The sequence below is a fragment of the Astyanax mexicanus genome, chromosome 19 (genome assembly GCF_023375975.1).
Source record: "Astyanax mexicanus isolate ESR-SI-001 chromosome 19, AstMex3_surface, whole genome shotgun sequence".
In the NCBI taxonomy this organism is placed as follows: Eukaryota; Metazoa; Chordata; class Actinopteri; order Characiformes; family Acestrorhamphidae; genus Astyanax; species Astyanax mexicanus.
The window spans coordinates 15260576-15286377 of record NC_064426.1 but is presented as its reverse complement, the minus strand read 5'-3'; the positions used below and the strand labels follow the sequence as shown (position 1 = coordinate 15286377).

The 25802-nt window shown below is 41.2% G+C and overlaps 2 protein-coding genes and 1 long non-coding RNA gene across 3 annotated transcripts; all 3 read right to left on the bottom strand.

Moving 5' to 3' along the window:
* Window positions 1–2233: 2233 nt before the first annotated feature.
* On the bottom strand, window positions 2234–6429 carry LOC125784332 (uncharacterized). Its single transcript, XM_049467603.1, has 9 exons — window positions 6393–6429; window positions 5858–5920; window positions 5534–5739; window positions 5312–5411; window positions 4754–4910; window positions 4491–4588; window positions 4035–4179; window positions 3820–3940; window positions 2234–2919 (listed from the first exon to the last, which is right to left on the bottom strand). Exons 1-9 carry the CDS (start codon window positions 6398–6400, stop codon window positions 2624–2626), a joined length of 1194 nt encoding a protein of 397 aa, XP_049323560.1. The 5' UTR covers window positions 6401–6429; the 3' UTR covers window positions 2234–2623.
* A 1379-nt stretch (window positions 6430–7808) lies between these two features.
* Window positions 7809–12283, bottom strand: LOC125784527 (uncharacterized). Its single transcript, XM_049468275.1, has 8 exons — window positions 12073–12283; window positions 9981–10028; window positions 9041–9189; window positions 8665–8884; window positions 8481–8556; window positions 8092–8378; window positions 7971–8000; window positions 7809–7877 (listed from the first exon to the last, which is right to left on the bottom strand). Exons 2-8 carry the CDS (start codon window positions 9990–9992, stop codon window positions 7809–7811), a joined length of 843 nt encoding a protein of 280 aa, XP_049324232.1. The 5' UTR covers window positions 9993–10028; window positions 12073–12283.
* A 9992-nt stretch (window positions 12284–22275) lies between these two features.
* On the bottom strand, window positions 22276–24407 carry LOC125784335 (uncharacterized). Its single transcript, XR_007427061.1, has 9 exons — window positions 24312–24407; window positions 24131–24209; window positions 23875–23933; window positions 23680–23776; window positions 23504–23569; window positions 23303–23361; window positions 23107–23209; window positions 22714–22782; window positions 22276–22393 (listed from the first exon to the last, which is right to left on the bottom strand). It is a non-coding gene; the product is annotated as an uncharacterized LOC125784335 (long non-coding RNA).
* Between the last annotated feature and the right edge of the window lie 1395 nt (window positions 24408–25802).

Sequence of the window (25802 nt, the reverse complement as noted above, 5' to 3'; positions counted from 1 at the left end):
ATTGATTGGAGAGGGGACAGATGATCAGGAGGAAGGGACAGAGATTGAAAAGATAGACCTTGATGATCTCTTCAGTGGTGATAATGAGGATTAAAATGATTAGTACCCCACTACACTAGTACTTTATATTTAGTACATTGTTGGAATTTATCATCAATTAGTTCTGCAGCTAATTACACTTCATCCTGGCACCTGTCAGGATCTAAGGACTTTTCATAATGTGAATATAATGTGAAAACTTACAGGCTACCTTAACATTTTCTGTTATTTTATTTTGATTTTTGTCCCAGAATTGAGTCAAAATGTGTCAAACTTAAAAATAACCATTCTATTGAATTCCTTGGCCCAGAATTGTATGGAAAAGTGTGCTCATTTGTCTGTATAGGTTTTTAACTGAAGGAGCTATGCCAATTTCTTCATCCTTTTATAGGTTTGGATTTGAGATAGGTGTAGTAAAGGGTTAAAAATAAGCCCCACAGGACATTTTTTTGTCCTGTTACCTGTCAGAATCTTAAAGTAGACACTTTAAGGATTAAGAAAAATCTCAAGATGTTTTTATTTAGTGCACAGGATTTTAGTATAATGTGAAAACATACAGGCAAAATTTATTTATTCTGTTATTTATTTTTTGTTGTATCAGAATTGAGACAAAATGTGTCAAACTTAAAAATAACCATTTTATGGAATTCCTTAGTCCATAATTGTATGGAAAAGTGTGCTCATTTGTCTGTATAGGTTTTTAACTGAAGGAGCTATGCCAATTTCTTCATAATTTTTTCAGGTTTGAAATTGGGATAGATGTAGTAAAGGGTTAAAAATAAGCCCCACAGGACATTTTTTGTCCTGTTACCTGTCATAATCTCAAAGTAGACACTTCTTGGGAGTTTTCTTAATCCATGATGTTTTTATTTAACGCACAGGCTTTTAGTATAATGTGAAAACATACAAGCAAATTAACATTTTTTGCTATTTTTTTATGTTTTTGTCCCAGAATTAAGTCAAAATGTGTAAAAAAAAACATAAAAATAACCATTCCATTAAATTCCTTGGCCCAGAATTGTATGGAAAAGTGTGCTCATTTGTCTGTATATGTTGTTAACTCAAGGAGCTATGCCAATTTCTTCATATTTTTTTTTCCATTTCAGAATTGGCATAGATGCATTAAAGGGTTAAAAATAAATGTCATGGGACAATATTTCATCCTGTTACCTGTCAGAATCTTAAAATAGACACTTCAAAGATTAAGAAAAAACAGGTGGCGAAAAAAAAATCCACTATGTGCTCGTAAACCCCTCTGTCCATCTAGACTATATCTATATATAGGTCTTTGTGTAACTGTCAAATACAGTTCATTGTTATATATGTGAACAAACACAAAGGAAAATATCACAATTATCAAATATTTTGTTCATGTACATGAATTGTACAAGAAATGTATTTTATTATTGTGAAGTTTTGCTGCAAGTTGTCTTCAAAAGGAACAAGGGTAGATACTGTACATTTTATTTTAACTTTTAGTTGCACATTTAATTTGTATTTAGAAAAAATGTCTAAGCTTCATGAAGTTGCAGTAGCATAATATTTAACTTAACATGAATTCATTAGCAGAGGATTTCCAATAGAAAATGGTGGGAAAAGTATCAAATTATAATGTGGGTTGATTCTGGCTCCCATCTTTGGTTTGTCTGACCAGTATTAGTTTAAGTTACCAATTCTATCTTTTAGCCAATGGAGAATCCTGTGGAGTCCTGCACCGACGCTGAAGTGGATGGTGGAGTGGTGGTGTCCGAGATCCCTTGCCCACTGTCAGACCAGAAACATGCTGTCCTTCAGGGATTAATAAATCCATTGACCTCAACCTTGTCTCATAAGGAGCTCTATATTCAGACTCATAATCTGGTACAATTACTTTTATAAGACAAAAGGAGAGCAACAAACATGACAGAGTGGTGCTTGAAAGTTTGTGTAAATGTTATTTGTATAGACATTAAAGAATCTGTTCTGCTTGACATGTTTAGCTGCAAGCGTGTGATGAAAGTTTGCAAATGATTGAAACCAATCAGCTTGAATTTTTAGTTATGCCCTTGAACTTGTACAAATGCTAAAAGAAATGGCAAAAGTAATAAATATACTTCTTTTTATTTGAGTGGAAGTAAGATGTTCATTAATAATGTATTACAAAACACTAACAGCTTGAAAAAGTTCACATTTAAGTAAACACAACACCTGTAGACACCCCTTGTTATGAATACATTTAGATAATTTAAGTGGCACCCATTGCTGACAGTGGTATAAATACATAAAAGGTTGTCTGTCCTAGAATAGAACTCTGGAATAGGACAAACTTTTTGGCATCATGGCTATAGGGGTATAAAGTCCACAAGTGTGGAATGATGGTGCTCCACCCACTACTTTTGAAATGATGTAGTGCCACACAACATCCTAAGCTTATAAGAAAGAAAAACAATGAACAAGCACATGTTTCAATCCCTTTGTCTATATTGTGTACTAAAACTAACACTGAGTAATAATGCTAAAATGGTGTAATTTAAAAAGGTGTAAGGAAAGAATTCATAACTATAAAACAGTTTGAATAATGAAAATACTCATTACAGAACTGAGATTAGATCCTATAAAACCCTGCACCACATTTGATTGCTGCGGTCATATTTTCTTTAAATTCAGAGTAATGCACACAATGTGCCGTGGGAAAAGTGATTGATTGTGCACATGCACTAACAAGTGGAAAACAAATGGTGTGGTTTGGTATCCGTTCCATACAAGTGTGGTCAAAGTGGACTTTGATCTTGAAGTTTTCTCTTTCTGAAAGTAGTAGATGCCTGTGTGACTGTCCAGTTAACCACTGCAGCACACGTGGGACAGAAAGCGCATCAGCAGCATCATCTTCAGTTGTTCCATCTATGCAAATTCAAAATGAGACACTGTCAAAATAGCTGAATACAACAGGCCACACAAAAAAAATAATTACTTTGCAAAATCCAGGCTACAAAATTAAATAAGATCTTGCTCACAGTAACTGGAAGAAATATGTATACAGTTACAAATGGAAACTATCAGCAAATCAATACACAAGTTTTGCAGTAAACAAAAAGTTTATTTTCTGTCCTATGGCCACATGTTGGCATTTTCTCAGTCAGATTTATGAGGTGGAGTCACCTGAAACGGCTTTCAGTTAACAGCTGTGCTGAACTAATCAAGAGTTAATTACTTGAATGTCTTGCCTCTTAAAGTGTTTGAGAGCATCAGTTGTAAAGAGGTAGAGTTGGTATACAGTAAATAGCTCTATTTGAGTAATGTTCTAATCCATATTACGGAAAGAACTACTCACCTAAGTAAAGAAAAACAACACTACCGTATTACTTTAAGAATTGAAGGTCAGGAATTTTAAGAACTTTGAAAGTATCCTTAAGTGCAGTCGCAAACACCATTAAAAATGTTATGATGAAACTGGCTCATCAGGACTGCTCCAGGAGGGGAAACCAAGAGTTTTCTCTGTTGTGCAGGTTAAGTTCATCAGAGTTACCAGCCTCAGAAATCGCAAGTTAACAGCTCCCCAGATAAGAACAAAAAAAAGCCCTAAAACATATTTTGCTTTGTTTAATACTTTTAAAGTTACTACTTAATTCTCTGTGTTGCTTCATAGTGTGGATCACTTCAGTATTTATTTACAAATGTACATAGTTCAAATTTTAAGGCCTGCTAAGGACCAGATGTTTATAATGTTCTGATGCATGAAATTTAATTTAAAAAGGTGTCTTTTTTCCTTATGCCTTCAAGTACTGTCTTCAACAGCCTTACCCTCAAGCTCTTGCAGGAAATCCTGAAAGTTATTTAGAATTTGTGTCTCTCTTGCATGCTTCTGTGAACCGCTTTCGCTCATAGTTGGGGCCAAATTCGACACAATGTAGTTAGAGTCCACCTGAGAAACACATCAAGAAAAAAATAGAAAATAATTGTCCAAAATAATAACAAACTAATTTTTACCCCTAATTCAAGAGATCACGGTAGATTACCTTATCATCATCACCAGCTACAAAGAAGCCACGGCAAAGCTCTCTGTTCCTTTCCATCACCCCAATAAAGCCATAGAGTTGTAGTCCTTCACGAAGTTGCCTAAGCATGGTTGTTCGTCTTACAGCCGAGTGCAGGAGAATTGCTCTTCATCAAATTAAAACAAAAATATACATCATGCACAGGGTCCCTATATAAATGGCAAGTAAACTCTAGAGCAAGTTACATATGAAAGCTAAAAAAACAACTGATTTTTTTTACCTACATTACATTTACTTTTGTAACATTAGATAGATACTTTATTTATCTCAAAGGAAATTTACATTACATTACTTTAATAATTTAATACAAGTTTCTGATCCCAAACCACAATTTAAAAGTTCATTGAATTTCATTAAAAACATTATGGCACAATAAAAACTATAAGCTACTTTTAACTGTATTCACAAAATTCATACCTTGTTATACTGTCTCTGCTGCCCTCGTTTATAGGTCCAGTGTAGCCACAGTTGAGAATTTGTTCTGTGCATGATGACAAGTCTGATGTTTCTTCAACCTGAACAAAATTATGACCATAATTAATGACCAATAATCAAAGCCCAAATCAAAGTTTAAGGGACAGAGTCACATGCAGATGTAGTAATTAATACACCATAAATTAACCGAACCACAACCAGAACAAAGCAGACATGCTATGCTGAGGCAAAACAGTGAAACACACCATCTTGATGAGTGATGAGAGCTCCAGGTCATGTATATGGTCTCTGGAAACATTTTCTAGGTTTCCAGTCAAAAGGAAATTGTAGCACCATTCTTGTAAAAACTTTGGTGCTGGGCCACCCTGTGCGAGGCTTACTGCAAATATTTCCCCAGCAACTCTGGAATGACAGCAAAAAAACAATACAATCTATGTGTGCATGTAGTACAGATTAAAATGGTAATTACCGGGGTCAAACTTTTCAGTTATCAGTGTTTTTGTGGTATTCTTATAATGTACTGAAGAGTACATACTGTTGAATTGATACTGAAACACAAACTAAATTTACTTTACACTGAATGACATGTTTGAAAATTTGTGTCTAAAACTGCATGTGTTTATGCAAAACTTTCAGGACTAAAAAGTGTAGTGTCTTGCATGGCTGTGTTCGAGAGACTACTGTTAACGGGCAATAATCAAAAACAGTTTTAATGATTACAGTAATACTACAGTCATGAATTTGACCAGGATCTGCAGCATGCATAATCATGTAACTGAAAGGCTATTAAGTGAGAAACGCACCGAAAGAGGCCATTGTCCAGGTCATTTAGAGAGTACTTGGGCATTTTTCCCTTGCCATCCTCTCCCTCAAACAGACGCATTTCTATGCCGGCAATCATCTCTAAGAAAATGATAGAATTAAAATATATCAAATAATGATATTGCTACAACGTATTTGATGACAAACACTGAGGAAACTTTTTACATTTATCTGTGAGGAATGACAAACGTAATTATCCTGACCTGTCAGAAATTCTTTCCGCAAAGCACCACTGTCAACCCCAGGTTCTCCTATGAATGTCACCTTCAAGGGGTTGACTGGCGAGCTGTACTTCTGGCGCTGCCACAGCATCAGACCACGTTCCAGTAGATTCATTCTAGACACACAGATGGCGAACTCTTTGCTGGGGTCAACCTGAGTTGCCAGCCATCGCAGGACATCCTCCTCACTGTTAAAATTATTACATTTATCATAAGTGAAATAATGAATGCATATAAAAAAAAACAGACAACAGGAAAAGCACTTCATTCCAGATAACATAGATATAAATATATGAACAAATGTACCTTAAAAATGTATTTTGTGGTTCCTTCAATTCAGTAGGACTGCCATCCAGAAAAGGCACAGGACTGGGGAGAGAAAAAAAAAAAAAAAAAAAAAACATTAACATGCACATTAAAAGACTGTCAATGACCCATTTAAAAGCAAGTGATTATATTAATGTTATTTAAAATTGTTAATTTTAAATTAAAATCTATACATAAATTACATTTATTTAAATTGTATTGATAGTCAGCAGATTTTCGCTTGATCAATTAAACAAATTAACACTGACCATGATGCCATTATAGATTTTGCCAAAAAAAGATAATAAAAATCCAAAATATAAAGCGTAAAACATAAGACTTTGTTGGCTGTGAATTTAATTTGTCTCAACAATTCATTTACCCTCCACTTATATGCATCTGCATTTATGTACAATTAACCAACACTGACAATTGATAAATAGATGGATTCTCTATAATGCTGCACATGAAGCAAAATATGTTTTAATCCACCTCCATCCCAACATATCATAACACTTAAAATGCACAATGATACCTGTCCATGTTCCTCTCCCAGTCCCCACAGACACTGGCATGTACAGGTGCTGGTCAACGAATTAGAATAATTTGAAATAGTGCAATCATGAAATTCTTTTAATGCATTTTTTGTGCAGAAAGCAAATCAGGTGTTCACCGCACCTGTCCTACTCGTTAGACTAATCACAGAACTCGTTACCTGGAAAAAAATTGGCTCAGCTGAGCTTTCCAAAAGGCCCATTTAGGCCATTTAACTGTGACACTGTTGTTTTATTGAATTAGAATAATGGAGAAACCGTTTCATTGAATTGGAATAATTTTTATTATAATTACAATCATCACTTTCTCAGTATTTTGTGGCTGCCCCCTTGGCTTGTATGACTGCCTGAAGTCTCCGCGGCATCGATTTGACCAGCTTGTCGCAAGTTTCCGCACTCAAGGCTTCCCAGGCAGTGGCGATGTTCTGCTTCAGTTGGTCCAGCGTAGTAGGCTTTCTGTCGCGAATTTTCCGCTTGACGATGGCCCAAAGGTTTTCAATGACATTGAGGTCAGGCGAGTTGGCCGGCCATGCCAAAACTTCAAGCTGTTTTTCAGTGAACCAATCTTTGGTCGACTTTGCCGCATGAGCCGGTGCAAGATCCTGTTGAAATATGAAGTCTTCTTCGCCGAACTGTTCCTCAACAGTCGGAATCAGGAACGTTTCCAGAACATCTTGATATACGGCAGCATTGACAGTCTTCTTGAGGAAGCAGAGTTTCCCTGCACCTCGAGCGGACATGCATCCCCAGTCCATAATGCTCTGGGTAAACTTGACGGATCTTTTCACGCACTCGTGGTTGTAGGTTTCACCACCACGACGCCAGACACGAGGACCTTGGTCACCGAAGGAGATGCAGAAGCGTGATTCGTCACTGAAGACCACTTTCTGCCAGTCTTCAGCAGTCCACTCGCCGTGTTCTTTGGCCCACTTCAGCCGTTTCTCCATTTGTTTCTTGTTCAGCATCGGTTTTACTGCTGGAACGCGAGATTTGAAGCCGAGTTCTCGCAGACGACGGTAAGTGGTTTATCTGGAGACGTCAGCGCCGGTCTGCTTGTTCCACAAGTCGGTGAGTTCGGAAGTGGACTTGAACCGGTTGCTGACTGCGATCTTTCTCAGCTGCTTGTTGTCGCGAGCAGAAGTTTTTCGGACGCCGGAACAGTTGGTGCGCTTGCTGCAGTTTTTCTTGCGAGCTTTGCAGACGGAAGACTGGCTGATGCCGAGCTGCTCAGCAATTTTAGTTTGGGTCAAGCCTTGGTGGCGAAGGGCTTGAATTTGAGCCACTATTCCGGTTGAGAGGTCGCGCTGCTTACCCATGATTGATTTTACAACTTAGAAATTCTACTCAACCCTGACTTTATACTGCACAGTGAACACTCTTCACAGAAAACAAAAATTCTACACCTGTAGTTCAAGATCTTCTGCTGGATAGTGTTTCTGGCATATGGGGCAGGAATTATCTGATGGCTAAAACAAAAAGACAGAATTAATTATAGAATACGGAAAACATTCTAAATAAGCTTTGTTTAGTGTTTAGACCCTATAGGAAAAGGAACTTACATTCTTTTCAGAAGTGGGCACCTCAGTTATCTAAACAAACACAAGAACATTTTTTATGTAACTTTCCATTTCCATAGAGTTATTCACATGCAACATTAACATTATTATATACACTTTTTACCTCTGGTTCAGAATCTGAAAGTGTGTCATATTCCAGTGCTTTACACTGCTTCACATGGAGTGCAAGGAGCTGCAAAGGCAAAATTTTAAGACACATTTTGCATTCAGCCTTTGGCATGCGTGAAAATTCCTGAGAATCACAGGGAAGAGGCCGTAAATCAAATTCCTCTTGTAATGGGACAATGTACAGCATGGTTTTCCCCCCTCCAGAGGCACTTTTAATTATGCTTCCTGTGTAACCCTCAGATTCAGGAGGTACTACAGATAGAGGTCGTTTTCCATTTCCACCTGTTGATAAATTGCAAGAAATACAGGAAATGTTTTAATTAGAACTATTAACCTATAATTCTATTACAATATGCAAAAAGCAAACAAACAAAAAACATTTACCAGCTGCTTTGTACAACAGCCACCCTCCAGTGATTTTTTCCATTTTTGGATATGTCATTTTAAACAAGTCAGAGACCTAAAATTAATAATAAAAAAAAAATGTAAACAATTTCCTACATTTTTGGGAGAGTTGTTTGTGAGTTGTTTGTTAAGAGGGAAAGTCTGAAAAATAAAGACAAATCACCTCTGAATGAATCATGTCTTTAGGCATGAAAAGGGTTCTTTTCCCCATCCCAGCCTGCATGTGCTCCAGGTCCTGAACTGGTGAGGGTGTTGTCTCACAGCTTTTGTGAACAAGGAAAACTGTAAAATTAAATGGCTTCCATTCTTTGGCCACCTTTGATGGTTTATTCAAGCTTACTGCACATCGCTTTGACCCCCGTCTAAAAAATCCAGGAAAACACCTAAAATAAATAAATAGTACTTATTTTACTAATAACATCAAACAAGTTGTGTATAGCGTGTTACAATAATAAACAATAATTATACATACGTTTATAATTACTTAAAGTTCAATGGTCAATGGGGTTATATGTGTTTATTACTCAAAATTTCTAAACCTGGCCATTTCCTGATCCATGCTTGGATGCTTCCCGGAATTCTGTTCCTTGTTGTTATCTGTGCTGGCCTTGCCCAGTGACTGGTTCAAAATTGAAAGTATGTTCTGTACAGATGCTGCAGCAGCCTCAGTAACAGGTGTAGAACCTTGCTGCAAAGTCAAGATGAATAAGTTTAGCAGAACATTACATTTTATGTGTATATACACTAGTGTCATCAACAACTTAGCAGTGCCACAAGTTGATGCCACCATGCTACACTGCACTCAAAGTAATTCATGATAAAGGAGGCTTGTATTTATATATAAAAACTTAAGTACATTTCTGTATTTTACATCCCAAAACATTACTTCACATGTTAAATTAAATTGAGTTTCTTGTTGTGAAAAATTACGTTATGTACAAAAATAAATTTACTCAATTCTGAACAGTGTTTGTAGCTGCACAAGTTCGCCAGTATCCTTAAAATTATATACAATCATCTAATTCTCAGCAGATATCTAGATAGTTAGTTGTTTCTTGAATGGTGCAGTAGTTTCGTAGGCTGCTGCCACATTTAAGGCAGAATGGAAGAATGAAATGATAAAACTGTTATTATAAAATATGTTTCAGAATCAGTAAACCAATTAAGAGTGTTATGGTCTTTCTGCATTTAATGCATTTGTTACATAAAAAAAAAAAAAAAAAAAAAAAAAAAAAAAAAAAAAAAAAGTAATGTACTGTGCTACTAAAACCATGGCTCAGAAACACTATTCGAGGGATAAGGAAACTTATCAAGAACTTTTTTTGGCACCATTATCCAACTTTGCATTGTCTAAGTAGCTAACCAACTGCAATTGAAATTTAGTATATTGGACAAACCAATGCCGCAAAGAACACCATTCAAGTATTACACAGTGAATTCATGAGTGTTAACGGAGTTAATTTTTTATAACAGACATACCTGGGACTGCATGGTAGTCTCGGGTCCTACTCAGATCTCCCAGTTGTTCTATAGAGAGAAGATGATAGCAGTTAAGATATTAATGCAACGCATTAAGCAACATCTCGCTCAGCCTCCACAGGGATCTTGTAGCATTTTAAAAGTCAAATTTAATGCTTTTTAAGACCTCAATAAATATAATTTAAGACCCCAACATGTAGTCATCATTTCTATTAAAGAAAATAATTTAGTTTCAATTTATTTTTGTGCCATTGTGATGCAGAACAGATTAAACATAAAATGTAATTTGTGTACGCTCATTTACTGCTTCCTGGACATATGGAAAAAAAGAGAAATGATAAATTAAATTGTAGTGACGATGTTTATAATACCAATCCTACCACTAACACCACTGCTGCTGTTACTACTACTACTACTACTACTACTGATAATACTACTACTAATAATTATAATAATATTAATATTATTATTATTATTATTATTATTATTGATAATATTATATTCTCTATAAATTATTTTCAATGTCCATTCATCATTATCTGATTTGGCTAACCTTACATCTTTAAAAGTGGTGCCTGATAATAAAAAAACCCACAAAAACAAAACTATAAGTGTACAGATTCTCCAACTGAACCGTTCCAGAACCGCAGTTGCAAAATGCAGACTAAAATTATTTATTAATTATAATATTATATATAATAATATTATTATATTATAATATGATATATATAATATTATAATATTATTTATTTAGACCAGGGGTCTCAAACTCATTTTTGCCAAGGGCCACATTGGCATATTGGCTGTCCTCTGAGGGCCAGATGTAACTTATAAATATAAGAAAATGTAACCAGATGTAATATAAAATGAATGTAATTACTCCTTAATGTTAAATAACTCTCAATATACTATTTATTCAATCAAATATTACAGTTGCATGGAAAAATGGTTGCTTGTTGCTCTATTAACATAAATCCTTTTAATTTGTCATGTTATGAAATCCAAAAACTCCATCAATCAAGAACCAAACTAGTCAAGTGAATAGAAATTACATCAAGTACAAGTTATATTAACTTTGATCAAAACGTTTGATACTGAAATAAGGCTTTATAAATATAAAATCAAAAATTGTGAGCTGTGACAGATTTAGCATTTCCTCAGATTTAGCAGTTCCTCATCCAACCACTAGTCGGAGCTGCAGCAGCAGCACCACAAGCCCGCAGTCTTTGCATAGTCAGAGCTGCAGCCCAGCCACGGGCTACAGGGCTCAGCTGAGCCAGTCTGGAGCGTTTTTAAAATTTTTAAGTTCTTCTGTGTATGAAATAAAATAACCCCACTAACCGGATAATACAGCTCTCTACAGTTCATCTTTCAGCCCAAGCAGCTAACAGCAGCAGTTTAGAGCAGCGTCACGGAGTCACTGCTCGGATTACATTATAAACGCGCTGCTAACCTCAGGATGTTTATAACTACGGAGTTTAGTGGACACACCACGGCTGCAAGGTTAGACTGTTGAAGGCTACTGGAGACTATTAAAGCAGGCAACGCAGCGTAAGCAAAAAAACAAAAACCACACACACACACACACACCAAAATACAAGTTAAGATAAAATATGAAAACGAACATAATAAAGCATAAATAATTAAATTGGATTGCGGGCCATTTGTTTATTTTGTTAACCCGTGAGGGGCCGTATGAAACCGCGTCGCGGGCCGGTACTTTGAGACCCCTGATTTAGACCTTCCAGGTAGCTAGCTCGCCGCTATTGTATGTTAGCATGTTAGCTAGCCCACTGCTAAAGTTAGCTAGCTCTCCCCTAACCTCAGCTCTCTCCCCGGCAGCTTAGCTAACTCCCCGGTAAGGTCAGTAAGTTAGCTAGCTCTCCCCTAACCTCAGCTCTCTCCCCGGCAGCTTAACTAACTCCCCGGTAAGGTCAGTAAGTTAGCTAGCTTTATCAATCGTGTTAACAATGCAGGTATCCGGCTGTAGATAAGTTCAAACAAAAACATATGTAGCCGAGCTCCTATTTACTTCAGACTTAACAGAAAAATGCCAGTACAGCACAGAGAACAGTATAAAGCCAATACTTACACGTTTTTATCGATCTGTTGTGCTCTGATGTCCGCCTCCGCCGCTGCTGCCGCCGCCGGTCAGAGCGTCCCCCACACTGAAAATTGCGCGCCCGTTTTACAGAACAACTTCCGGAGCACAGAGCTGCCGCTCAATACCCAATTAGCCAATGGGGACAGCCCCTAGAAAACCCCGCCCACGCGAAACGTTTGTGCCAGAATCGCAAACAAAAAGTCAGTCAGCGCAAAGGAGAGAGCTGGAAGCGTAACTGCAAAACTGAATCTGAGAGCAAAAACCTGATCAGCGAGATACAATCCGAGAGACCCGTAAGCAAATAATTGTTTTGCAAGTAATAATTTTTTTCTTTTGAGATGAATTTTTTTGCTTCAGTAAGGTTTACTTTCTTACAGATACTAAGTTTTACTTTTGAGATGACATTTTTTTTGCTTCATTGTGTTTTATTCTCATATATATTCTCGTTTTTGATTTACGATTTAAAAAGTTTTGTTTGATAATTTTGGCACAAATCTGATTCCATAATATTGAACACGCTCATTTTTTCGTGAAAGTTGAACTGAACGCAACACATTTTTAATAAAGAACTTGAATGTGAATTAGTTCACAGCATGTCATGAACGGCAGACATCCCTGTAAATGAACGTTGGCTAGTTAATAACATACTGGCAACGACGCGGAGAGCGCGGAGCAACGACGCGGAGAGCGAGAGAAGTGTGCGAGAAAGCGCTGCAATTAAAAAAAATGCTAGTGGAGGTGATGGCACGGAGACAGACACCGATTCTCCTTATGAACATTTTCATCACCTGGTATGAAACTCACAATTGCAGTGTCATGAGCAAATATCTACGATGAGCAGTTTCAAAGAACGTATTGTGATTTCTAGCTTGTAGTGTGAAAAAAAGTATTTATTTGAATATCTCACGAAAAAAGTAAAATGAACTGAACTTTGAACTAGTTCAGAATTAAAACTGAGAACTTTAAACGTGAGCTGTTCACTTTGAGCATGTATGAACTGAACTTGAACTAGTTCAGAAAAGCTGTGAACTGGCACAACACTGTCCACAGCAATCACTGAATTGATTAGAGCACGCAAATCGTCACAATTGTGCCTCACTTCACCACGCCAAACCACGTAAACCTACAGGCACAGCAGCCAGAAGCTCAAGTTCACCGAGGGGTTATCCAGGGCTAGAGCCGTAGAAGGAGTGAGCCCATGATGCCACTCTTCAGAGGAGATTTAAATAGGAGAACAACTTGCAATTGGCCTCCTTAAATAACTTTTCTCATGATTGGATACACCTGGCTATGAAGTTCAAAGCTCAATGAGGTTACCAACCCAACTTTGTGCTTCAGTAAGTCCGTGAAAAGTAGTTAGGAGTATTCAAATCAATAAAATGATAAGGGTGCCCATACTTTTGCACCGGTCAAATTTTGGTTTAATGCATATTGCACATTTTCTGTTAGTACAATAAACCTTCTTTGCAATCCTATAATATTACTGTGTCCATCAGTTATTAGATATATCAAACTGAAATGGCTGTTGCAAACACCCAAATATTTAGAACTAAAAATGGTTAAGATTAATAGGGGTGCCCAAACTTTTTCATATGCCTGTACCTTTTGGCTGGTTAAATGGTACAAATCTGTACTTATTGCTGTTAGGAATTACTTTGTACTTCAAAGGGAACAAATCTGACCCTGTAAAGACCAATATTGTACAATTATGAAGAGTGTACAAAAAATACTTATATCGTACCTCTGTTTTTTAGAGTGTACCTATCTGCCCTCCCCCTCTCCATCTACCTATCTACCCCTCTTTCAATCTATCTTCCTCTTTCTATTTATCTATCTGCACCCTTACTATCTACCCATCTGCTCTCCCACTTTCTATCTACCTGTCTGCCCTCCCCTCTCTATCTACCTATATGCCCTCCCCCTCTCTATCTACCTATCTACCCCTCTTTCAATCTATCCTCCCTCTTTCTATTTATCTATCCTCGCCCTTGCTATCTACCTATCTGCCCTCCCCCTCTCCATCTACCTATCTACCCCTCTTTCAATCTATCCTCCATCTTTCTATTCATCTATCCGCACCCTTACTATCTACCTATCTGCCCCCCCCTTTCTATCTACCCATCTGCCCTCCCCCTCTCTATCTACCTATCTACCCTCCCCCTTTCTATCTACCTATCTGCCCTCCCCCTCTCCATCTACCTATCTACCCCTCTTTCAATCTATCCTCCATCTTTCTATTCATCTATCCGCACCCTTACTATCTACCTATCTACCCTCCCCTTTCTATCTATCTGCCCTCCCCCTCTCTATCTACCTATCTACCCTCCCCTTACTATCTACCTATCTACCCTCCCCCTTTCCATCTACCTATCTGCCCTCCCCTTTTCTATCTACCCTCCCCCTTTCTATCTACCTATCTGCCCTCCCCCTCTCTATCTACCCATCTGCCCTCCCCCTCTATATCTACCTATCTACCCTCCCTTACTATCTACCTATCTACCCTCCCCTTTCTATCTATCTGCCCTCCCCCTCTCTATCTACCTATCTACCCTCCCCTTACTATCTACCTATCTACCCTCCCCCTTTCCATCTACCTATCTGCCCTCCCCTTTTCTATCTACCCTCCCCCTTTCTATCTACCTATCTGCCCTCCCCCTCTCTACCTACCTATCTGCCCTCCCCTTACTATCTACCTATCTACCCTCCCCCTTTCCATCTACCTATCTGCCCTCCCCTTTTCTATCTACCCTCCCCCTTTCTATCTACCTATCTGCCCTCCCCCTCTCTATCTACCCATCTGCCCTCCCCCTCTATATCTACCTATCTACCCTCCCCTTTCTATCTACCTATCTGCCATCCCCTTTTCTATTTATCTACCCCAACCTTTTAATTTATCCTCCCTCTTTCTATTTATCTATCCTCCCCCTACTTATCTGCCCTCCCCCTCTCTATCTACCCATCTGGCCTCCCCATTTCCATCTACCTATCTACCCTCCCCTCTCTACCTACCCTCCCCTATTCTATCTACCTTCCCCCTTTCTATCTACCTATCTGCCCTCCCCCTTTCTATCTATCCTCCCCCTCTCTATCTACCTATCTGCCCTCCCCCTCTCTATCTACCCTCCCCCTTTCTATTTACATATCTGTCCTCCCCCTCTCTATCTACCTATCTGCCCTCCCCCTCTCTAACTACCCTCCCCCTCTCTATCTACCTATCTGCCCTCCCCCTCTCTATCTACCCATCTGGACTCCCCATTTCAATCTACCTATCTACCCTCCCCCTCTCTATCTACCCTCCCCTATTCTATCTACCTATCTACCTTCCCCCTTTCTATCTACCTATCTGCCCTCCCCCTTTTTATCTATCCTCCCCCTCTCTATCTACCTATCTGTCCTCCCCCTCTCTATCTACCTATCTGCCCTCCCCCTCTCTATCTACCTATCTGCCCTCCCCCTCTCTATCTACCTATCTGCCCTCCCCCTTTCTATTTACATATCTGTCCTCCCCCTCTCTATCTACCTATCTGCCCTTCCCCTCTCTATCTACCCTCCCCCTCTCTATCTACCTATCTGCACTCCCCCTCTCTATCTACCCTCCCCCTTTCTATTTACATATCTGTCCTCCCCCTCTCTATCTACCTATCTGCCCTTCCCCTCTCTATCTACCCTCCCCCTCTCTATCTACCTATCTGCCCTTCCCCTCTCTATCTACCCTCCCCCTCTCTATCTACCTATCTGCCCTCCCCCTCTCTATCTACCCTCCCCCTTTCTATTTACATATCTGTCCTCCCCCTCTCTATCTACCTATCTGCCCTCCCCCTCTCTATCTACCTATCTACCCTCCCCCTTTCTATCTACCTATCTGCCCTCACCCTCTCTAATTAACCTATCTACCCTCCCCCTTTCTATCCCCCATCTACACCTCTTTCAATCTATCCTCCCTCTTTCTATTTATCTATCCTCCCCTTTCTATCTACCTATCTGCCCTCCCCTTTTCTATCTACCCATCTACTCCCCTTTTAATCTATCCTCCCTCTTTCCATTTATCTATCCTCCGCCTACCGATCTGCCCTCCCCCTCTCTATCTACCCTCCCCCTTTCTATTTACCTATCTGTCCTCCCACTTTCTATCTACCTATCTGCCCTCCCCCTCTCTATCTACCTATCTACCCTCCCCCTTTCTATCTACCTATCTGCCCTCCCCCTCTCTATGTACCTATCTGCCCTCCCCCTTACTATCTACCCTCCCCCTTTCTATCTCCCATCTACACCTCTTTCAATCTATCCTCCCTCTTTCTATTTATCTATCCGCACCATTACTATCTACCTATCTGCCCTCCCCCTTTCTATCTACCCATCTGCCCTCCCCCTCTCTATCTACCTACCTATCTACCCCTCTTTCAATCTATCCTCCTCCTTCTATTTATCTATCCGCACCCTTACTATCTACCTATCTACCCTCCCCCTTTCTATCTACCTATCTACCCTCCTCCTTTCTATCTCCCATCTACCCCTCTTTCAATCTATTCTCCCTTTTTCTATTTATCTATCCTCCCCTTTCTATCTACCTATCTGCCCTCCCCTTTTCTATCTACCCATCTACCCCCCTTTTAATCTATCTACCTATATACCCCCCTTTCAATCTATCCTCCCCTTTCTATTTATCTATCCTCCCCCTCTCTATCTACCTATCTGCCCTTCCCCTTTCTATCTACTTATCTGCCCTCCTCCTTACTATCTACCCATCTACCCCCCTTTTAATCTATCCTCCCTCTTTTTATTTAGCTATTTTCCCCCTACCGATCTGCCCTCCCACTCTCTATCTACCCATCTACCCTCCACCTTTCTATCTACCTATCTGCCCTTTCCCTTTCTATCTACCTATCTGCCCTCCCCCTCACTGTCTACCTGCCCTTCCCCTCTCTATCTACCTATCTGCCCTCTCCCATTCTACCTACCTATCTACCCCCCTTTCTATCTACCTATCTGCCCTGCCCCTTTCTATTTATCTGCCCTCCCCTTTCTATTGATTTATTGATCTGCCCTCCCCCTTTTTATTGATCTGCCCTCCCACTTTCTATTGATCTTCCCTCCCCCTTTCTATTGATTTATTTATCTTCCCTCCCCCTTTCTAATTATCTGCCCTCCCCCTTTCTATTGATTTATTGATCTGCCATCCCTCTTTCTACTGAGCTGCCCTCCCCCTTTTTATTGATCTTCCCTCCCCCTTTCTATTGATCTTTTGATCTGCCCTTCCCCTTTCTGTTGATTTATTGATCTGCCCTCCCCCTTTCTATTGATTTACTGATCTGCTCTCCCCCTTTCTATTGATCTGCCCCCCTTTCTATTGATCTGCCCTCCCCCTTACTATTGATCTGCCCATCTACCCATCTGCCCTATCTACCCATCTGGCCTCCCCATTTCCATCTACCTATCTACCCTCGCCCTCTCTATCTACCCTCCCCCTTTCTATCTACCTTCCCCCTTTCTATCTACCTATCTGCCCTCCCCCTTTCTATCTGCCCTCCCCTCTCTATCTACCCTCCCCCTTTCTATGTACATATATGTCCTCCCCCTCTCTATCTACCTATCTGCCCTCCCCCTCTCTATCTACCCTCCCCCTTTCTATTTACATATCTGTCCTCCCCCTCTCTATCTACCTATCTGCCCTCCCCCTCTCTATCTGCCCTCCCCCTCTCTATCTACCTATCTGCCCTCCCCCTCTCTATCTACCCTCCCCCTCTCTATGTACCTATCTGCCCTCCCCCTTTCTATTTACACATCTGTCCTCCCCCTCTCTATCTACCTATCTGCCCTTCCCCTCTCTATCTACCCTCCCCCTCTCTATCTACCTATCTGCAATCCCCCTCTCTATCTACCCTCCCCCTCTCTATCTACCTATCTACCCTCCCCCTCTCTATCTACCTATCTGCCCTCCCCCTTTCTATTTACACATCTGTCCTCCCCCTCTCTATCTACCTATCTGCCCTTCCCCTCTCTATCTACCCTCCCCCTCTCTATCTACCTATCTGCCCTCCCCCTCTCTATCTACCCTCCCCGTTTCTATTTACATATCTGTCCTCCCCCTCTCTATCTACCTATCTGCCCTCCCCCTCTCTATCTACCCTCCCCCTCTCTATCTACCTATCTGCCCTCCCCCTCTCTATCTAACCTCCCCCTCTCTATCTACCTATCTGTCCTCCCCCTCTCTATCTACCCTCCCCCTCTCTATCTACCTATCTGCCCTCCCCCTCTCTATCTACCCTCCCCGTTTCTATTTACATATCTGTCCTCCCCCTCTCTATCTACCTATCTGCCCTCCCCCTCTCTATCTACCCTCCCCCTCTCTATCTACCTATCTGCCCTCCCCCTCTCTATCTAACCTCCCCCTCTCTATCTACCTATCTGTCCTCCCCCTCTCTATCTACCCATCTACCCTCCCCCTCTCTGTCTACCTATCTGCCCTCCCCCTCTCTATCTACCTATCTGTCCTCCCCCTCTCTATCTACCTATCTGCCCTTCCCCTCTCTATCTACCTATCTACCCTCCCCCTCTCTATCTACCTATCTACCCTCCCCCTCTCTATCTACCTATCTGTCCTCCCCCTCTCTATCTACCTATCTGCCCTTCCCCTCTCTATCTACCCTCCTCCTCTCTATCTACCTATCTGCCCTCCCCCTCTCTATCTACCCTCCCCCTTTCTATCTACATATCTGTCCTCCCCCTCTCTATCTACCTATCTGCCCTCCCCCTCTCTATCTACCTATCTGCCCTCCCCCTCTCTATCTACCTATCTGCCCTCCCCCTCTCTATCTACCTATCTGCCCTCCCCCTCTCTATCTACCTATCTACCCTCCCCCTTTCTATCTACCTATCTGCCCTCACCCTCTCTAATTAACCTATCTGCCCTCCCCTTACTATCTACCCTCCCCCTTTCTATCCCCCATCTACACCTCTTTCAATCTATCCTCCCTCTTTCTATTTATCTATCCGCACCCTTACTATCTACCTATCTGCCCTCCCCCTTTCAATCTACCCATCTGCCCTCCCCCTCTCTATCTACCTACCTGCCCTCCCCCTTTCTATTTACACATCTGTCCTCCCCCTCTCTATCTACCTATCTGCCCTCCCCCTCTCTATCTACCCTCCCCCTTTCTATTTACATATCTGTCCTCCCCCTCTCTATCTACCTATCTGCCCTCCCCCTCTCTATCTACCTATCTGCCCTCCCCCTCTCTATCTACCTATCTACCCTCCCCCTTTCTATCTACCTATCTGCCCTCACCCTCTCTAATTAACCTATCTGCCCTCCCCTTACTATCTACCCTCCCCCTTTCTATCCCCCATCTACACCTCTTTCAATCTATCCTCCCTCTTTCTATTTATCTATCCGCACCCTTACTATCTACCTATCTGCCCTCCCCCTTTCAATCTACCCATCTGCCCTCCCCCTCTCTATCTACCTACCTATCTACCCCTCTTTCAATCTATCCTCCTCCTTCTATTTATCTAACCGCACCCTTACTATCTACCTATCTACCCTCCCCCTTTCTATCTACCTATCTGCCCTCCCCCTTTCTATCTACCTATCTACCCTCCTCCTTTCTATCTCCCATCTACCCCTCTTTCAATCTATTCTCCCTATTTCTATTTATCTATCCTCCCCTTTCTATCTACCTTCTGCCCTCCCCTTTTCTATCTACCCATCTGCCCTCCCCCTTACTATTTACCCTCCCCCTTTCTATCTCCCATCTACACCTCTTTCAATCTATCCTCCCTCTTTCTATTTATCTATCTGCCCTCCCCCTCTCCATCTACCTATCTGCCCTCCCCCTCTCCATCTACCTATCTGCCCTCCCCCTCTCTATCTACCTATCTACCCTCCCCCTTTCTATCTACCTATCTGCCCTCCCCCTTTCTATCTACCTATCTACCCTCCTCCTTTCTATCTCCCATCTACCCCTCTTTCAATCTATTCTCCCTATTTCTATTTATCTATCCTCCCCTTTCTATCTACCTTCTGCCCTCCCCTTTTCTATCTACCCATCTGCCCTCCCCCTTACTATTTACCCTCCCCCTTTCTATCTCCCATCTACACCTCTTTCAATCTATCCTCCCTCTTTCTATTTATCTATCTGCCCTCCCCCTCTCCATCTACCTATCTGCCCTCCCCCTCTCCATCTACCTATCTGCCCTCCCCCTCTCTATCTACCTATCTACCCTCCCCCTTTCTATCTACCTATCTGCCCTCACCCTCTCTAATGAACCTATCTGCCCTCCCCTTACTATCTACCCTCCCCCTTTCTATCCCCCATCTACACCTCTTTCAATCTATCCTCCCTCTTTCTATTTATCTATCCACACCCTTACTATCTACCTATCTGCCCTCCCCCTTTCTATCTACCCATCTGCCCTCCCCCTTTCTATCTACCATCTGCCCTGCCCCTTTCTATCTACCCATCTGCCCTCCCCCTCTCTATCTACCTACCTATCTACCCCTCTTTCAATCTATCCTCCTCCTTCTATTTATCTATCCGCACCCTTACTATCTACCTATCTACCCTCCCCCTTTCTATCTACCTATCTGCCCTCCCCCTTTCTATCTACCTATCTACCCTCCTCCTTTCTATCTCCCATCTACCCCTCTTTCAATCTATTCTCCCTATTTCTATTTATCTATCCTCCCCTTTCTATCTACCTATCTGCCCTCCCCTTTTCTATCTACCCATCTACCCCCCTTTTAATCTATCTACCTATATACCCCCCTTTCAATCTATCCTCCCCTTTCTATTTATCTATCCTCCCCCTATCTACCTATCTGCCCTTCCCCTTTCTATCTACTTATCTGCCCTTCCCCTCTCTATCTACCTATCTGCCCTCTCCCATTCTACCTACCTATCTACCCCCCCTTTCTATCTACCTATCTGCCCTCCCCCTTTCTATTTATCTGCCCTCCCCCTTTCTTTTGATTTATTGATCTGCCCTCCCCCTTTCTATTGATTTATTGATCTGCCCTCCCACTTTCTATTGATCTTCCCTCCCCCTTTCTAATTATCTGCCCTCCCCCTTTCTATTGATTTATTGATCTGCCACCCCTCTTTCTACTGAGCTGCCCTCCCCCTTTTTATTGATCTTCCCTCCCCCTTTCTATTGATTTATTGATCTGCCACCTCTCTTTCTACTGAGCTGCCCTCCCCCTTTTTATTGATCTTCCCTCCCCCTTTCTATTGATTTATTGATCTGCCATCCCTCTTTCTACTGAGCTGCCCTCCCCCTTTTTATTGATCTTCCCTCTTCCTTTCTATTGATCTTTTGATCTGCCCTTCCCCTTTCTGTTGATTTATTGATCTGCCCTCCCTCTTTCTATTGATTTACTGATCTGCTCTCCCCCTTTCTATTGATCTGCCCCCCCCTTTCTATTGATCTGCCCTCCCCCTTCCTATTGATTTTTTGATCTGCCCTTCCCGTTTCTATTGATCTGTCCTCCCCCTTTCTTTTGATGTCCTCCCCATTTCTATTGATCTGCCCTCCCCCTTTCTATTGATTTACTGATCTGCTCTCCCCCTTTCTATTGATCTGCCCTCCCCCTTTCTATTGATTTACTGATCTGCTCTCCCCCTTTCTATTGATCTGCCCCCCTTTCTATTGATCTGCCCTCCCCCTTCCTATTGATTTATTGATCTGCCCTTCCCCTTTCTATTGATCTGTCCTCCCCCTTTCTTTTGATGTCCTCCCCCTTTCTATTGATCTGCCCTCCCCCTTTCTATTGATTTGTTGATCTGCCCCTCCCCCCCCCTTTCTATTGATCTGCCCTCCCCCTTTCTGTTGATTTATTGATCTGTCCCCTTTTCTATTGATCTGCCCTCCTCTTTTTATTGATCTGATCTCCCCCTTTCTACTGATCTGCCCCCCCCCTATTGATCTGCCCCCCCCCCTATTGATCTGCCCTCCCCCTTTCTATTTTTTTTTTTATTTAAACCCGGCAAATCATTAAGAACAACTTTCTATTTACAATGGCAGCCTGATCTGCCCTCCTCCTTTCTATTGATCTGCCCTCCTCCTTTCTACTGATCTGTCCTCCCCCTTTCTACTGATCTGTCCCCCCCTTTATATTGATCTGTCCATCTATCTATCTATCTATCTATCTATCTATCTATCTATCTATCTATCTATCTATCTATCTATCTATCTATCTATCTATCTATCCTCTCCATTTTTTGCTATTTCTATTTACCCTGTAAGGACAGCAGGAAAGTAAGGTAGAGGCTGTGCTCCTCCAGAGTCTCAGACAGCGCTGTAGCCATCCTCTCTGCAGGGAAACATCAATACACAATAACATAAGACATGGTGTAAAACCCTCTGATATACATCCCATACACATGCAATAAAACAGTAGACATACAAGACATACAATAGAATTGCTATAATATCCTGTTAATACGCCTACAATGTAAAAAAATGTTTCTCAGACCTAAAATGATATTAAACTCATTTCTGATGGAATACAGATGGATTTCTAATGTTTTGTTGTACATACAAATATACACGTGTTTTATGGTTCTGTGCTGAACGCTTTTTTAAAGAGTGAACTCGTTTTGTTTGCTGCTTTAGGTAAAACTAAACTCTGACCTTGTTTTTGGGAGCTGTTTCTATGCTCTCCGCCATGACCTCCACGCTGCTCTCCAGATCCCCCTCAGCCTATAAGAGACAGAGTCAAAAAAATAGAGGGGTTTACCAAAGAACTGTAGACCTATAACTGTTTAAAGACAAAGTGAAATAAAAAACACCTTACTAATAATTTAACTGCAAAAATGTGTTAAAGTTTAATACTTTAAAGTGAAACAGAATAAAATGGTGTTTAAAACCTCTTCTTAAGAATTGCTGTATTGTTATATCACGAAATAAAAAGTGTTATTACTAAATGAGATACAGTAATGGGTCAAACATGGAAAATATCTAAACAAGCTGATACTGCAGGTACCTCTTCTATAGCTGACTGCAAGATTAATTCCCAACTCTTACCTTTGCAACTGGCACTGGCTCAGACTCAGGCTCGGTGCTGTTGGTGTCCAGCCTGTGAGAGGAATCCGCCTCTGCATCCAGCACCAGGACATCGATACCTGACCTGAAACGAGAGAAAATTGAGGTCTTAATGTTGGTGGCGAGGTGTTAAGAAATAATGTGCGTGTTAATGATGGGCGATAGTGCAGTGACTTACTGGCTGGATGTCTCCGAGTGGAAGGTGGTGGTAAGGGACGCTACCTCTGCTTCCTCCCACTGTCCAAAAATAGATAAAACAAGATAAGATAATTGCTTATGAATCCAACAGTGGGAAAATTGACAGTATTACAGCAGCAAGAGAACAGCAAGGCATTCCTAAGCAGAAAGACGTAACAATGTAAGACAATTACAGACTGACCTGTGTTATAGGAGATTGCTCCAGGAACTCCTCCTCTCCACTGTCGTCCTCCAAGTCAGCCACAGCCTAGAAGAAGGGGAAGAGGTGAAAAACTGAATGGGTTTCCTAAAACCTTTAGATATTCAATCGTTTGAAGATAGTAAAGAGAGGATATAGAACTAATTGCACACTCTTACCTGTGCAGCTGGACCTGGGATAATCCTAGGCACTGGTCAAGTGGTGTCGAGCCTGTAAGAGGGATCCGCCTCTGCCACCAGCATCGGGCCATCTGACCTGAAATGAGAAAAAACAGAGGTCCTACTGTTGGTGGTGAGGTGTTTAAGAGACTATTTGAGTGTTGATGGTGAGTGAAAGTGCAGTCAGTGTCTTACTGGCTGAATGTCTCCGGGGGGTAGGTGGTGGTGAGGGACGGGATCCAGGCTTCCTCACACTGTCCAAAAACAGTGGGGAAGTTAACAGTATTACAGCAGTAAAGGGATAGCAAGACACACAGAAGCAGAAAGCTGGATACTTAAGTGTATAGTGTGTATGTGTGTGTAAGGGTATACTGTATGTGTGTCCTAAAACCTAAATCTCCAATTGTTGGAAGATGGTAGAGAGGATACAGAATAAACCAGAAACTCTTACCTGTGCAACTGTACCAGTAGTGTCCAGCCTGTTCCAGGGTTCTGCCTCCGCAATCGCCACCAGAGTCTTGCAGCCATACCTGAAAGAGGGAATGGGAGGTGTCAGGGGGGTAAATCAGAATCAGAAAGAGTAAATGGGAGGTGTCAGGGTGGTACAGGGGCAGGTAAGGAGGCTGTGATACCTTGCAGGTGTGGTTGAAAGCATAGGCGACTCTGGGTGGGAGGTGGGCAGGAGTCCCTCCACTGTTAACAATAAAATTTCATGTTAATAGAAATTCAGTGAAAGCAGAGCTGTACGTATTAGTGATGCTGCTAAAACAGAGATGTATGACAATGATACTTGATTACACTTTAATTGTTTATTGTGCTTTTCTCACCATCTCAATGTGGGCCCTCCGCTTCATCTCGAGGGACCCGGGCTGACACGGCGGGGGCTCCTCCCAGAGCGGCTGGCTCTTCACCTTGCCACTGCAGACCAACGTATGTCAGTCAGCTTATCACTGCCCCTTTTTTTATTATTATTACCAAATTTCATATTGTATGTATAATATTTACCTAAAACTATAACCACATTTGTTATGAATCTCTCCTTGTGATCAAATAAAGGGTCATCAAAAACATATGCACATATTTTTAAGAGTAAATTCCTTCCCTTCAAATCTAAATCCAAAAAGAACAGGAAAATACACAATACAAATAAGTGTTAAATAATTTCACTAGCTCCTTTACAATATATGCTGGCTATCTAACCATATCTTAGCTAAACTAGGTTAGTAAATTCCACAGAGTGCACAGTGGATACTCAGAGAACCCTCTTCAGAAATGAGCGTTGACTCAAAAACCCCAGTCTAAAGCTGGTTTAATTAAATGTTGTGTATAACGTTATATCAGTAAATCTGAGGTTTTATAATAAGCGCTCTGAGCGGGTCTGAAAGTTAGTAGCTGCAGGTGTAACAGTTAGTGATAGAGACTCACCGGAGACACAGGACGAGTCCTGAAAGAAAAGTCTCCTGACTGCGCCTGAAAAACAAAACAAAGCCCTGATTTAAACTCCTGTCCTAATCCAGCTCTGGGTTTTTCTGAGTGTTACTGTGGGTGAATTTTGTGTAAAATGTGAGAAGTTTCCAGTTTACTCACCACTGTTGGAAGAGGTCTGCTCCTCCACTGGGGATCACCGCGGTCACGCCATCTGCACTTAGAAAACGCTCGGTCGCGCTATCCACACCGAAAACTGGAGTGCGCGTCTAAACCGTGTTTTACTGTAGCAGCGTGCACAGCGCACCCGGAGGAGCGGAGACTGGCGCTTCTCGTGCAGAGACTTAAAATGGAACAGAAACGAGTTTTACACCTAAATAAACATGATTTAACGAGGTCTAATCCACAAATATACACCAGAAAGACCACTTCTTATCTGTAGAACAGTGTAACGTTTGGAAAAGGTTTGGAGTGTTATTAAATAAGCAAATCAAATTGTTCTAAAATCACAGCCCTAAATTCTTAAAGATCTTATTCTCATGTATCCCAGATATATGTTTGAAGTGATATTACTGTATCATTTTTGAGTAATTGAATACCAAAACTATCTATTCGGTTTTGTATAAAAGGGATTTTGGAGTGCTATAAAACCAAAAAAATCTAATTCTTCTTAAATCAGAACATGAAATCCTTAAATA